This window comes from Canis lupus, chromosome 5, assembly GCF_048164855.1.
Source record: "Canis lupus baileyi chromosome 5, mCanLup2.hap1, whole genome shotgun sequence".
NCBI lineage: Eukaryota > Metazoa > Chordata > Mammalia > Carnivora > Canidae > Canis > Canis lupus.
This window is the reverse complement of record NC_132842.1, coordinates 19,102,756-19,116,289: the sequence shown is the minus strand read 5'-3', so window position 1 is coordinate 19,116,289 and position 13,534 is coordinate 19,102,756. Positions and strand designations below refer to the sequence as shown.

Below are 13,534 nucleotides of genomic sequence, written 5' to 3'. Positions count from 1 at the left end.
AGAAGCAGAGTCTTGTAGGACCTCATGTGACCTCCACAGCCTCATGTGCCTTCCAACTCATGTGACCTCCAAAAAACAAGTTAGCCAGGAACCCAGGTATAAGGAGACAGCAACGATAGACTCCAACTATGGCACTGGCCTGAGAAATAAAGTTCTTAGGCTATTAATGAGGTCAAAAGAAAGTGGAATTCAGTTGATTGAGAGACCATGTGATCCTTATTATCCCAGTGATCCTGTGGAGGAGGGTGATTCCAAATCTCCTTCTTAGTTGGGATTTAAGTCCCATGCCACAGTATTCCCGCTAGGACCCTACCTAGGGCTGTGGACTGCCTTTAGATGTGTGCTTTCTGCCCTGCTTCCCTACCTTCCTCTCTGGCTATGAATCTCTCAGGCAGATCTGTGAGGCCCTGGGGTTGGAGAGTGGGCAAAGGACCCACAGTAAAGCCCACTCCCCGTAGCGCACCATTACTTTTGCTTCTGAGACCTGGCCCAGCCTTGCCTCCCTCAGGGGCCCAGCATGTGTGACAGCTCTGGCTCATCGGTCACCAGTCTCCTCTGTCCTGGTGTCCCCAGGACTTTTCAGGACTTGGCCTTACCTTAGGAAGGGAGCAAAAAAAAATAAAATAAATAATAATAATAATAATAAATAGTGGCTGGCCTCCAAACATCCAAACATAAATGCCCCAAAACTCAGTATAGCCACAGATTCTTATCCCGGGTCTCATGGGTGTGAAGTGGAGATCCACTGAAGCACATCCCAGAGCCCTGATTACAGAAGTGACATTGGAAAAACCATAAAAACATGGCAGGCTTCCAGGCCGAAAGTGCATGCGTTAGTGGGAACGAGGCCGAGAGGCTCAAATGAGGAAAGAAGGAAGTCCTGTGAGGACCCTATCGCCAGCAGGCCAGAAATGCAGGTGTCAGCAGAAAACAGGGTATGTTTGATAAGAAAATTGTTTCACGTGATAGACATTCAAAGATTCCTTAGGTCCCATGTTCCCTTGAGACTTCAAGTTGGTTAAAAAAATAAAAGCCTTTGGGACTGAGGACTGGAAGAAAATCAGAATCTAAGAGATAGGACAGTGGAAGCAAAACAGGCATGGGGAAGCCGTTACCATTTTCTCATGGCCAAGACCATATGAAAGAATCTGCGCTGGAGAAAAACATCTTGAATGTAATAGTTATGTTACACTGTGTCATATGGCAGGTACTCAACTATCTTAACTCATTTGGTCTGAGGAGCGTGACATTGGAAGAGCAAAGAGGAAAATGTTTGGGACCTGAAAAGATGAGTGAATTGGGGCAAACATTCATTTAGGTATGGTATTTATTATGGTATATAGCAAGTGCCCATTTCTTTCTTTTTTTTTTTTTTCTAAGATTTTATTTATTTATTTGAGAGAGAGAGCAGGAGGGAGAAACAGAGGGAGAGGGAAAGAATCTCAAGCAGACTCCATGCTGAGCACAGAACCTGACACAGGGCTCAGTCCCATGAGCCTGACACGGTGACCTGAGCCAAATCCGAGAGATACTTGACTAACTGAGCCACCCAGGCACCTTGCCATTTATTGAGCACCCTCTATTCCAAACACTGGCCTGGCCTTCTGCATACTTTTTTTTCGAGTTTGGGTTTTTGGGGGGAGGTGGGGCAGTGGTGGTTAGCTTCCACATATAAGTGAAATCATATGGGATTTGCCTTTGTCTAACTTATTTCACTTAGCATAATGCCCTTGAGGTCCATGCACACTGTCAAGAATGGCAGGACTCCCTGTAACTAGGTGACATGCATTTTCTGAAATCTCATAATCATGCTGCCATGTTGCTGTTATTACTCTCACTTTAACCACAAGGAAACATTGCTCAGAGGAGGTGAAAAAAAATGTCCAGGCCACTCACCTGGTAAATGGCAGAATCAGAATTCAAGTCCTGGACCATTTAAAATGCCCTGTTCTTAGGTCCATACGAATGGAATTGATGCGGAAAATGTCCTCCACGTAGTAGACCCACTGCTTGAGTTAGAGGTGAGGTGGGTTCAGGAACCAGAGGTTACACCGTCATTTGGCCCCTTTGGTTCACATCTAGGGTCTTTCTCTCTAGCGGGTAGGCTCTCTTATCTTGATAAAACCCCTTTTTCTCCTCTTCACTTTCACTGTTGTCCATTCTAATTTTAGAAATATGGTTCCTGGAGTAGAGACACTGAGGGACCGGATTCTGCAGTTCTTTCTTCTCTCTGTGTTGTACACTGCTGATTCCGGGTACAGCTCCACATCTGATGCTGGCATTATTGGTCACAGGATGTGAGTCAAGGAAGGAGGAACAAGGGATCCCTGGGTGGCTCAGCAGTTTGGCACCACCTTCGTCCCAGGGTGTGATCCTGGAGACCCCGGGATCGAGTCCCACATCGGGCTTCCTGCATGGAGCCCGCTTCTCCCTCTGCCTGTGTCTCTGCCTCTCTCTGTGTGTGTCTCTCATGAATAAATAAATAAAATCTTTAAAAAAAAATTTTTTAAAGGAAAGAGGAACGTTCTATATTAATGTCTTAGACTGTCAGAACATAAAATTATTACCTGTGGCCCCTATTACTCCACACTAGCCTTCACCACACCTTCAGCTTTTTTGTTTTTTCAGTGTTGACTCTTGCTGCAACTCTAGTCTTTGAAAAGTCAATGCATAAAAGACATGAGATTTTTCATAGGATCCTCTGTAGAGTTGTACATTCAAAATGTAGGTCTTCCAGTGACGAAAACACATACGCCACACTTAAACTCTATTTCCTTCAAGGAATAAAAGACCTTAAGGGAAATGAGAGACCATGCTAACATTAAAAAAATAAAAATAAATTTAAAAAAATAAAAAGATCTCAGATCTACATTTTGGTGATCAGAAACTGTCCTGAATAATGGAAAGCTCTATTCAGGAAAATCCTATTTCTAGCAGTAAAACCAAGTCTGATTAAGACTACATCTTCTTTTAAAGGGCACCATCATATATACTGCTGGTTGCCGTTTATAATGGTGCAGCCCATTTGGACAGTAGTTTGGAATAGAATTTAAAAAGGTCTTGATAACTCATGGCTTACTCATGCTACCTCTGGGAATCTGTCCCAAGGAAAGAAGTCTAAATAGAAAGAGGCTTTTCGTATAAAGATTTTTCAAAGTAGAATTTTTATCATCGTGAAAAAAATTATAAACCTACATAGCAAAAAAGGTGAATGAGTGGAATAATTTTAAGTGGTATATTTAAAAAGCATATCACAAGAAGAAATAGTATATTACTTTAAAAACTGGATAAAAAATGAAATATGATTATAGCTGTGGGAGTAAAATCTATTATATTTAAAGAAATTTCGAGAAATAAATGGAAGCACTATCCCTCTATCAAGGATCATGTGTATTTCAGTGATGGAACTACGAGCAACTCTTTTTTTCTTTCTTTCTTTTATTTTTTTTAAAGAATTTATTTATTCACGAGAGACAGAGAGAGAGACAGACATAAGCAGAGGGAGAAGCATCCTCCCTGCAGGGAGCCTGATGTGGGATTCAATCCCAGGACCCTGGGATCACAACCTGAGCCAAAGGCAGAGGCTCAACTACTGAGCTACTACCCAAGTGCCCCTTTTTCTTCTTTTTAAAGTCCCTATTTCCATTTGAGGAAGAGGACCTTTTATGTCACGAAAGGTCATAGTGGATACCAAGAACTGGATTTCATATACTTATGTCCATTTTATGTCTACTGTGCCCTCATCCAGAATGTGGTAGCCTTTCTCAGTCTGCATATTGTGGGTAGATCTGAGTGACTTCATGGCTCTTAGCTCACTCCTCAACCCAGACAACAATCTTGTAGAACAGATTAACTGTGGAAAATTTGGAAATAAAGATTGGCTCTTGGGCAGCCTGGGTGGTTCAGCAGTTTAGTGCCACCTTCGGCCCAGGGCGTGATCCTGGAGTCCCTGGGATCGAGTCCCACGTCAGGCTCCCTGCATGGAGCCTGCTTCTCCCTCTGCCTATGTCTCTGCACCCCCCCCTCTCTCTCTCTCTCTTTTTCTCATAAATAAAATCTTAAAAAAAAAAAAAAAAAAAGATGGGCTCTTATTCCAAATTGCTGTTTTTCCTCCCTGACAAGCCAGGTCAAAGAAGTGCTCCCTTAGTAGGGAGAAACTGCTCAGAAAAGGTCCACATACCCACAATGTGAAGAAACACAATGCCGGTTAAGATAATACCTCTTTTTATCATGTCTCTGCTTATCTGTTTTTTCACCTTGTAGATAAATAGGAATTGCCTAGATAGAGGACAAATACTTAACCTGTAAATTTGCAAAGCATCAAATAATGAAGGATGGCTCAACTCATAACGTCATGTTCAATGGCTGACCAAACTCAAGGACGAAAAATAATAGAATTAAAGATCATTGGGATCCCTGGGTGGCGCAGCGGTTTGGCGCCTGCCTTTGGCCCAGGGCGTGATCCTGGAGACCGGGATCGAATCCCATGTTGGGCTCCCGGTGCATGGAGCCTGCTTCTCCCTCTGCCTGTGTCTCTGCCTCTCTCTCTCTCTCTCTCTCTCTCTCTCTCTCTCTGTGTGACTATCATAAATAAAATAAAATAAAAATTAAAAAAAAAAAAAAGATCATTGATGGGGCTCCAGCGTGGCTCATTTGGTTAAGCTTCTAACTCTTGGTTTCAGCTCAGGTCGTGATCTCAGAGTCATGAGATTGAGCCCTGTATCAGGCTCGATGCTCAGTGTGGCGTCTGCTTGAAACTCTCTCTCCCTCTCGCTGTGCCCTCCCCGCTGTGCACGCACTCTCTCTAAAATAAATAAATCAGTCTTTAAAAAGAATTGAAGGCCATTGATTTCATAATGCCCTGCAGCCATGAATTAGATATATTCTCTGGCTTTTTTCACTCCAAACACTGTACTTCCTAGAATTATGTTATTAATTATTCATTAAAGTAGCTGTTTGGGGGTGGTGGTGGTGGTTACTAAGTCTTTTTCACTGAGACTGAAGAAAAACAGGGCATTTTATGCCTCTGTGTGTGTGTCCTGATTTCCAGTTGTTACAAGCTGTTATGTCTTAAACCCAAGTTCCCATACTTCATCTTCACCTTCATTATTTGTAGTGCTTTCAAAAAGAACAGTGGCCTTTTCCTACTTCACAAATGGGTGCCATGTGGCTCAGAGTGTGAATATTTCACATGTCATGAATAATAATAAGCTGTTTTGTGATAAAGAACACAGGTGGAAGAACAAAAATGATGACAATAGATACTCGGCTCCTGTTGGTATCATGGAGAGGAAAGGGAGGAACTCTGTTGTTTCTTGTTTTTTAACTTTTGTTTTTCCCTTTCTTTTCCCTCTTCAGACAAAGCCCGTTGCATTTGCTGTTCGGACAAATGTTAGTTATAGTGCAGCCCATGAAGATGATGTCCCAGTGCCAGGCATGGCCATCTCCTTCGAAGCAAAAGATTTTCTGCATGTTAAGGAAGTAAGGAAAAGCATTTGAATTTCTACCTGCATGGGTTTTCACCTTGAAACATCATTTCTTCTCTCTCATTGCCATGAAATAGCCTTGCATATAGCTGCACTTGTATAACACACACGAATGCAGTGCCTCTCAACCTTTTCTAATATAAATATAACCCTTTTAAAGAAGAAAGAAGTCACAGGCCTCTTGCAGTAACTTCAGGTCTCCCCTGGGCTCTGTGACCCAGAAATTGGGAATTACTGGAGTAGATGATCCTTTTTTGTGCATAACCTGTACTTTTTCTTTGTATTTTTAACCTTGGCTCTGTGTTGTTTTCCCACGTCTCACATTTAACCATCTGGGAAAGGTTAATAATAATACCTAGAATTCATGATCTCTCCTCTCTGCTGACAATGCCTGAACGCAGACCACCCAAATGCCCTGGGCCTCGTTCAGTGGTAAATGTCTGCAGTGGAAGGAGAATGGTAGGAATTGGGGCCACTGAGGCAGGAAGCAGATAGCAGGACACTTCCTTTCTCTCAATGCCAGAAGTCTCCACCTGTCAGTTAACAATGACTCTTATCCATACCTTGAAAAAATTCACCCTTAATTAAGGTTTATTTTGAGTCAACATTTATCAAATCCCTGCTGTGCAGAACATCATATGAAAAGAACAGAAATTCCCCCTGAATAACGTTCTCAGTGTGTGAGTATGAGAATTCCTTGGACCTGCAGGAATGACAAGTGGACTGACTTGCATCTGGGGGATGACATGTCATGAGGCACACATATAAATTTCATGCTTACTGTGTGATATGGGCTGTAGGTGAAGGAGGTGATGACTGCCAATTAAAAGAGCCTGACTAGACACAAATAATAAAAATGTATTTAAAAAAATAAATCCACACTCTAAAACTTCATTCATTAAAGAGGTAGACAGGTATACTTTTAGCCTCAACTCAAACATGTTTTTATACAAGTAAGAAAAAAAAAGAGCCTAGAGAATTTAGAGCCTACCATTTTGTTAACTTTTAGAAAGAGATATGAAATATTGGCTGGGAAGAAAAGATAGAAGTTGTCAGAAATGATGGCATGCCTGGAATCTGACTTTACAATACAAAGTTGGGTTAACCCAAGGTCCCCTCCTGATGGCTGATGCTTAAGGAGAGATCTTTTTTCTACTGTGGAAGGAAAATAAAAATAAAATGGATAGTCTTCTTTGAAATGTTCAAGAACAGACTGAAAAGATACTAGTCAATTGGGAGAAGTAAAACTAAATCGTAAAGATTTAGGAGAAATATTCTACCTGCAAGAGAGAAATTATCAGCATCACATGAGTGGAGAAATCCTGTGAACAGCGTACCATGGTAATTATAAACTTGTTCATACAAAGGGACATTTTGCTCTAGCACAAGATATTTCAGGTAGATTTCAGTATATCTGTCTCTTAATATTTTTTTATAAATTTATTTTTTATTGGTGTTCAATTTGCCAACATACAGAATAACACCCAGTGCTCATCCTGTCAAGTGCCAAACTCAATGCCCGTCACCCAGTCACCCCCACCCCCCGCCCACCTCCCCTTCCACCACCCCTAGGTCGTTTCCCAGAGTTAGGAGTCTCTCATGTTCTGTCTCCCTTTCTGATATTTCCTACCCACTTCTCCCTTCCCTTCTATTCCCTTTCACTATTATTTATATTCCCCAAACGAATAGACCATATAATGTTTGTCCTCCTCCGATGGACTTATTTCACTCAGCATAATACCCTCCAGTTCCATCCACGTCGAAGCAAATGGTGGATACTGTCTCTTAATATTTTTTAAGTAATCTGATTATAGAAGAGGACTCTGTAACACTCCCTGGTTCCTAATGGTCTCTTGCTAAGAAGGGCTGTGCGTCTTTGAACAAGGGGAGTTGATCCTACAGAAGCTGCATTGGAAATCAGGCTACTCTCAAAGCAAGTAGCAGGAAACAGAAAGAAAATGGATTGCCAGTGGATTGCTGACCCCGTTGACAGTACTTCACTCTTACATGGTCAACCACGAAACCCTTAGAGTTTCTCCAGTCGTGATGTTGAGGCATAGTTAACTGTAACTGCTATAATATTTCTTTCCATTGAAGATAGTTAATGTAGAAGAAAAACAATCTGAAGACATGACCTTCTGTGCACTGACCGCAAACAAATTTGATTTTGTGTTTAGAAATTTAACAATGACTGGTGGATAGGGCGATTGGTGAAAGAAGGCTGTGAAATCGGATTCATTCCAAGCCCAGTGAAACTAGAAAATATGAGGCTACAGCATGAACAGAGAGCCAAGCAAGGGAAATTCTACTCCAGGTAGGAGAATATTGAGTATTTGTATCAAAGTCCAGATTATACCATCATTCATGTCTTCTTGTTTTCTGTGTTCCACCGTCTTTATTATATGTTGAAAAGCAGACTGGCGATACAATTTAGTGATGGCATCACAAATCGTGCATTTTAAAAACTTCATCCCAGCATCTCATTTTCATCTTATTTGGGAGAACATCATATTAACTGTTCTCATTAATAATAAAGTATTAAATTGGGGCAACAATGCAGAGGAAATTCTCAGGTCCTAAACTCTTACTGAAAACATTCTTGCACTGAGCAACCTTGGTGACTAATCCCAGTGTCGGTAGCTGCCTGGCGAGGCAGGGAGGCATTTTAGAAATGATGGTCTTAGACATCACCAGGCAAAAAGCAAGTCTCATGATCCGTTAGTTTCGTCTTCACTTGGGAAACTCAATTTTCAGTTCTACCCACTGCTAAGCCCTTAAAGGGAAACCCAGGGTGAAACCAGTTAAAACTGCCTTCACAGATAACAATTAAATGAATTATGCAATAATCTGGGGCTGGATAAACCATCCTAGGATTCTTAAAGTTGTGGCCCCCCCTCATAAGAGAATCACTGGAAGAGCTACTCCGACCTGGAGTGAATCTGAAATTGAACAGGCCAGTCCCAGAACATGGCCTGCTTTGCCCTGTGGGGAGGGATGTGATTTGGGCAAATCTTTTCGCTAATGTGAATAGCCGGGCTTCTATTTTTCCTAGCTTAGATTTTATTTGTTTCTATAATGCTGCAAAATCCTTTGTCAATGGTAAAATTTTAGCATTAGAAGAATTTTTGTGTGTGTCAAGCACCTGCAAACAAGTAAAACAGACGATCCTTTTTGGTTTGGAACACCCATCTTCTTTAGTATTTTGTAACTGTCAGGCTCTCTTAGTTCAGATGGTATTCTTCCCTTTTTGGTGACCTCTATCCATATTTGGCTTTCGTTAATCCCTGGCTGATGGGCGGCTCTCAGATTGTGAGATGCATTCAGTCATATAGAAGTAGATGCGAGGAGACCAACAAAGCATGCACATCTTACTTGTAGGATGTTGAAGATCTGATTCTATTCATACAATTTCCAGTGTTCTACTGGCTTTAGTGTGTATTCTTCTATTCTCTGGATTGATACTGGTATCTTAATATTAGCTAACAAAATTTTATAATGTGGAAAATTTTTATAGGGTATAGATATTGCTGGTTTCAGTTTGGTGATATATATAGTTCATTGAGGTTTGAGGTTATCTCATATAGGGGGCATTTGTATTGACTTCATTTGTTGGGGTAATTCAGCATTTTCAAGAGTTTTCGTGGTCAAATAAGTTTAGGACAGTACTAGGTAATAGGAAATTAATTACCTTAAGGATTTTTCTGAGCCTTTAATATGTTAATGTATCCTATGAATCTAGGTTAGTGGGATGGGGATATTTTCCATGTATATACGAAAATTATCTTAAATTTTTCTTGGTTCATGTCTTTTGCAATAGTGTTTTATAGAATGGATTATGGAAAATTTGGGATGGGTTTTTGCAGAGATAAACTTGTACATCTTTCTCTGCTTATTCATGTACAAACCAAGAAAGGAAAACTATTTCTCAAAGAGTAGGAAGGGAGAGCTTTTGGCCAAAATTGTTAAGGAAGCCCATGGTCGTCCTCTGCCTCCCAAGTGGGCATCCCTGGTCTGATGTGAGTCATCAGCTCAGCTTTATAAGGATCTGCGGAAACAATAAGTATCAGAGCCTCCACCTCATAGATGAGGCAACAAAAGGTAGGGAACTTGACCAAGTTTGCACTACTACTAGGCAGTAGAACCCTGATGAAAACTCGATAGATGTGACTGTAGCCTGACCTCAGACAGACTACAGCACTACTCTGTACATCATATAGTGAGGGCCTGGGACAGTAAGGACAAAACATATTAATATTGCCATTGCTATTATTTACTATATTAGATAGATTGTTTTGCTATTTCATTTTTTTTCCTTAAAAGACTAATACTTTGGGGAGTAGCATCTCATAATTTATTCTAGGGAGCTAGGTTGCCTTTCCTACAACTATATATTCTTCTCTTTTGATTTTCTTGATTTTATTTTGTCCTTTTTACCTAAGCTTTTGCTTCAGTACATGAAGGTATTTTTACTTGTTTTCAGAGATTTTTACATTTGTCTTCTAGCGTTCAAAATACAGTTTTGAGTACATAACTAGAATTCAGAGTACGTAAGAACTCTGATTTTTTCTAAGTTTTTTTTTAATTTTTATTTATTTATGATAGTCACACAGAGAGAGAGAGAGAGAGAGAGAGAGAGGCAGAGACACAGGCAGAGGGAGAAGCAGGCTCCATGCACCGGGAGCCCGAAGTGGGATTCGATCCCGGGTCTCCAGGATCGCACCCTGGGCCAAAGGCAGTCGCTAAACCGCTGTGCCAGCCAGGGATCTCAAGAACTCTGATTTTTAAATTATAAAAATTGACAGAAATCAAAGGCAATAATTTGGGGCAGAGCTCAGGAATGTGGCATTTGTCTAGAATTAAAAGTTAAGGGCAAATTTGCATTTTGAACATTTTGACTATTTGCGGTGTTCCTTGAAATTTTTACACAATTCAAATAATACTTTGACTTTTATTAAAATTCAACAGAGCCATGCTTGAACTGAAGTTAGACTTGGTACTGTGAAAGAAGTAAAAATAAAAACCAAACACACAAAGAACTTCTGGAAGAAAATGTGTAGGTCCTGGTAATGGATATTCTTATAAAACAATCAGAAGTTGCTTCTGTAAATACCACTTTTTATTAATTTTACATACTGTCTGGTATCCTTGTTAAATGTACTGGAGTATCTCTTAAGAACTTCAAAAAGATACAGAGGCCTCCTTCTAGCTGCTGTAAGTTTTTAATGTTGGTCTGTTTTACACATTAAAATGCCAGAATAGTAGCAATACAATTCAGCCTGGTTACTGGTGTTTTCGGGAATTTATTTTTTCATATTAATATTTATGTAACTTAAACATTGCCCTTTGGTGCATAGACACTGTAGCAGATTCAATTGGACCCAGGGTTGGCTCTGATAATAAAAATGTTAGACAGTAAGACTGTCTTGCCAAAATTGCCTATCACTCGCTACTTCTTTCCATTGTCCTCATCTGTGAAGGGGGGGCCTTTTAGTCATAGGACATTTAGCGTGCCAGGATGCTGGTAAAAGCATAAATGCTCTGGTTCTGATGTTAAGTCTAAAGTTTCTAAAACACTGGTATATTACATATCAAATTTTAGGATTTACTGGTCCCAATGTACATGCTCTTCAAATTGTACCTCAATGAACAAAGTTGAATCCTCCATGTTGGTCATGCTTGAGACATGTTCCAAATGCTAAATGCTGTCGGAGGGTTAAATCATGTCACACTGTCATGTTCCTTTGTGTATCTCGTAAAGGTTAGCAAGTTTAGTATTGCTGTGTTTTTCTTTTATAGGCTGCTCAAAAAGCTTCAGTACTTTCAGTCTTAACACACTAGAAGTAACCAAGCTAAGACAAAGAAGAGAACCAAAAAAAAAAAAAAAAAAAAGAAGAAGAGAACCAAACAAGAAGAAAACCATAAGTCTTGTCATTAACCTTAAGGTTCTCTGCATTATTTCAGAGGCTCTCTGACCTAAGAAGCAAAGGAAATCTCTGCTGCTGTCTCTCTGTGATGCTGGTAGAGAATGTGAGGGCTGCAGAAATTACCCTAGTTCTCTTCCATTCTCCCAGGGCCTTTTAAAATTAAACCTTGAATTTGAAACAGAGACTATTACATGGCTGTTTCAAGTACTCCAGGAATCTCCACTGGGAAATTACTATTTGTCTCCTTGTAGGAAAGGCAAATTTAAAATTCAGTAAAAAACACAATGACTAATCATGTTTATTGAGCAATACAAATGTTTTAATATCTGAAATAAGTGTCAAGTGTAATATAAATTTTTGCTTTACTCCAGTAAATCAGGAGGAAATTCATCATCCAGTTTGGGTGACATAGTACCTAGCTCCAGAAAATCTACACCGCCATCATCCGGTAAGTAGGAAATGAGTGCAGAATGACACATTCTGCATTTCATGCTTTCCTCAATCTCACCTAGTTGTGTGAATCTACATACACAGGTTCAGTGTGTGAACCCTAGAAGGATCAAAAGCGATCAGAAATAGGAATGCTTACGTGGAGTAAGAAACAACACGGGGAATTTTTTTTCAGGGCTTTGAAAAAAGGAAGTACGTCTGTGTGTTCCCTGTAAGTTGTTTAGATGACCAAAGTGATAAGTGTATTTAACTTTTTATGCCTACACACCTCCCACTCTGGTGCCCAGCACAGCATCAAGCCTCAAAGTTAAATAAAGACAGAAGAAAGATAAAAGTTTTTGAAAGGTAGGAAAACGAGAATAAAGTGATGATGGAGTGACTGGCCTAACCTGAGTTTTACCCCAAAGACTCTGTGGAGGGTGTCAGAGATGAGTAGAAGTATTGAAAAAAGAGAATCCCTTGTAGGAAGAGGGACTCCTGTTTTCTTTCCAAGGCAGTGGAGAAGGGCACTACGGTAAGCAAAATTTGAATTTCAGATAAAGAATGAATACTTTTTTTCATATAAGTACTGTATGAGAAATATTTACAGTAAGAAAAAATATCTGAAACTCAAACTTGGCTATATTTTTCTTTGTTAAATCTGGCAACTCTACCAATCTGTGTAGAACTTGGAGTTGTATATAAATTGGAGATTAATTGATAGAATTGCAGAAAGCCCATGATCACCAGAATCTTAGTTTGCTAAGAGAAGCAGTTGAGTCAGAATAAGATTGCAAGGACTCCCCATCAGAGTACTGGAGCAAAATGATTCTTTGTGTGATTTTGAGAAAGCTGGAATTGTGTAGAGTGTGTGTCTGTGGACAAGTTAGGGGAGTAGTTGCACCCTAACTAATTGTCTTAAAAACAGGATTCTCCTATTACTCTTGATGATGCCTCATTCCTGAATGTTGGCAGCTTTTAGAGACCAGTTGAAGGCTTCTTAATAAAAATGATAGAACTTTTTAAGTGCAAGATCTGAGCACAATAAGAAATAAATCATTTTAGGATGCATATTGATTCCAAAAACCATGTATGTACAGCTTGCAGTAATTCTGAGTTGCCCCAAATTAAGTAAAATAGTATGTTTGAAATGGAGATGGAAGCCCTTTTAGGGCTTATGTCTTATGTGAGGCGTATGTCTTCCCTCCATCAGTGGGAGGGGAGCTGTTTAGTGAATGCACAGGCTTATCTCCGCTCTTTCTCAAACATGTGAAGTTACAGAGATTATGATCTAAAGCTGTACCCTTTGTATGTATCTTAAAAACTGCCTCAGAAACTCGAGAGGACTGTCACCAGGTTCCTGAAATGGGGAAATGTTACATCATATAGTGAGAGGGCTCATCTGCTGACATCTGCGGCTCCATCCGTAGATGTCAGCGCCACTCCTGTAGACCAGGAAAATTCTTCCATTTCTTTAAACCATACTGTAGCCGTCTCATGGTTTTGGTAATATCAGGAGAGCAGGCCACATGCATTCTGAAGAGTAAGTTAGTGTGTTTGTAAAAATAATATTTCATTTTTGTAGACAGATGTTTGTCACTACTAAAATTAAAGTTTAATTTACTACAATAAAGTAAGGATGATTTAAAACTTGATGCAAGTGTTATATAGATACAGGACTTTGGAATAACTTTT

General features: G+C 40.0%; 1 protein-coding gene across 13 annotated transcripts in view; it reads left to right on the top strand.

Moving 5' to 3' along the window:
- The window catches only part of CACNB2 (calcium voltage-gated channel auxiliary subunit beta 2), a 374,475-nt gene that overhangs the window by 326,340 nt on the left and 34,601 nt on the right, over positions 1–13,534 (top strand). For all 13 annotated transcript variants that reach the window (XM_072825623.1, XM_072825624.1, XM_072825626.1 and 10 more), the window contains 3 exons: positions 5,359–5,481; positions 7,664–7,800; positions 11,782–11,858. In XM_072825623.1, coding sequence (XP_072681724.1) covers positions 5,359–5,481; positions 7,664–7,800; positions 11,782–11,858 — 337 coding nt within the window. The remainder of the gene's footprint in view (positions 1–5,358; positions 5,482–7,663; positions 7,801–11,781; positions 11,859–13,534) is intronic.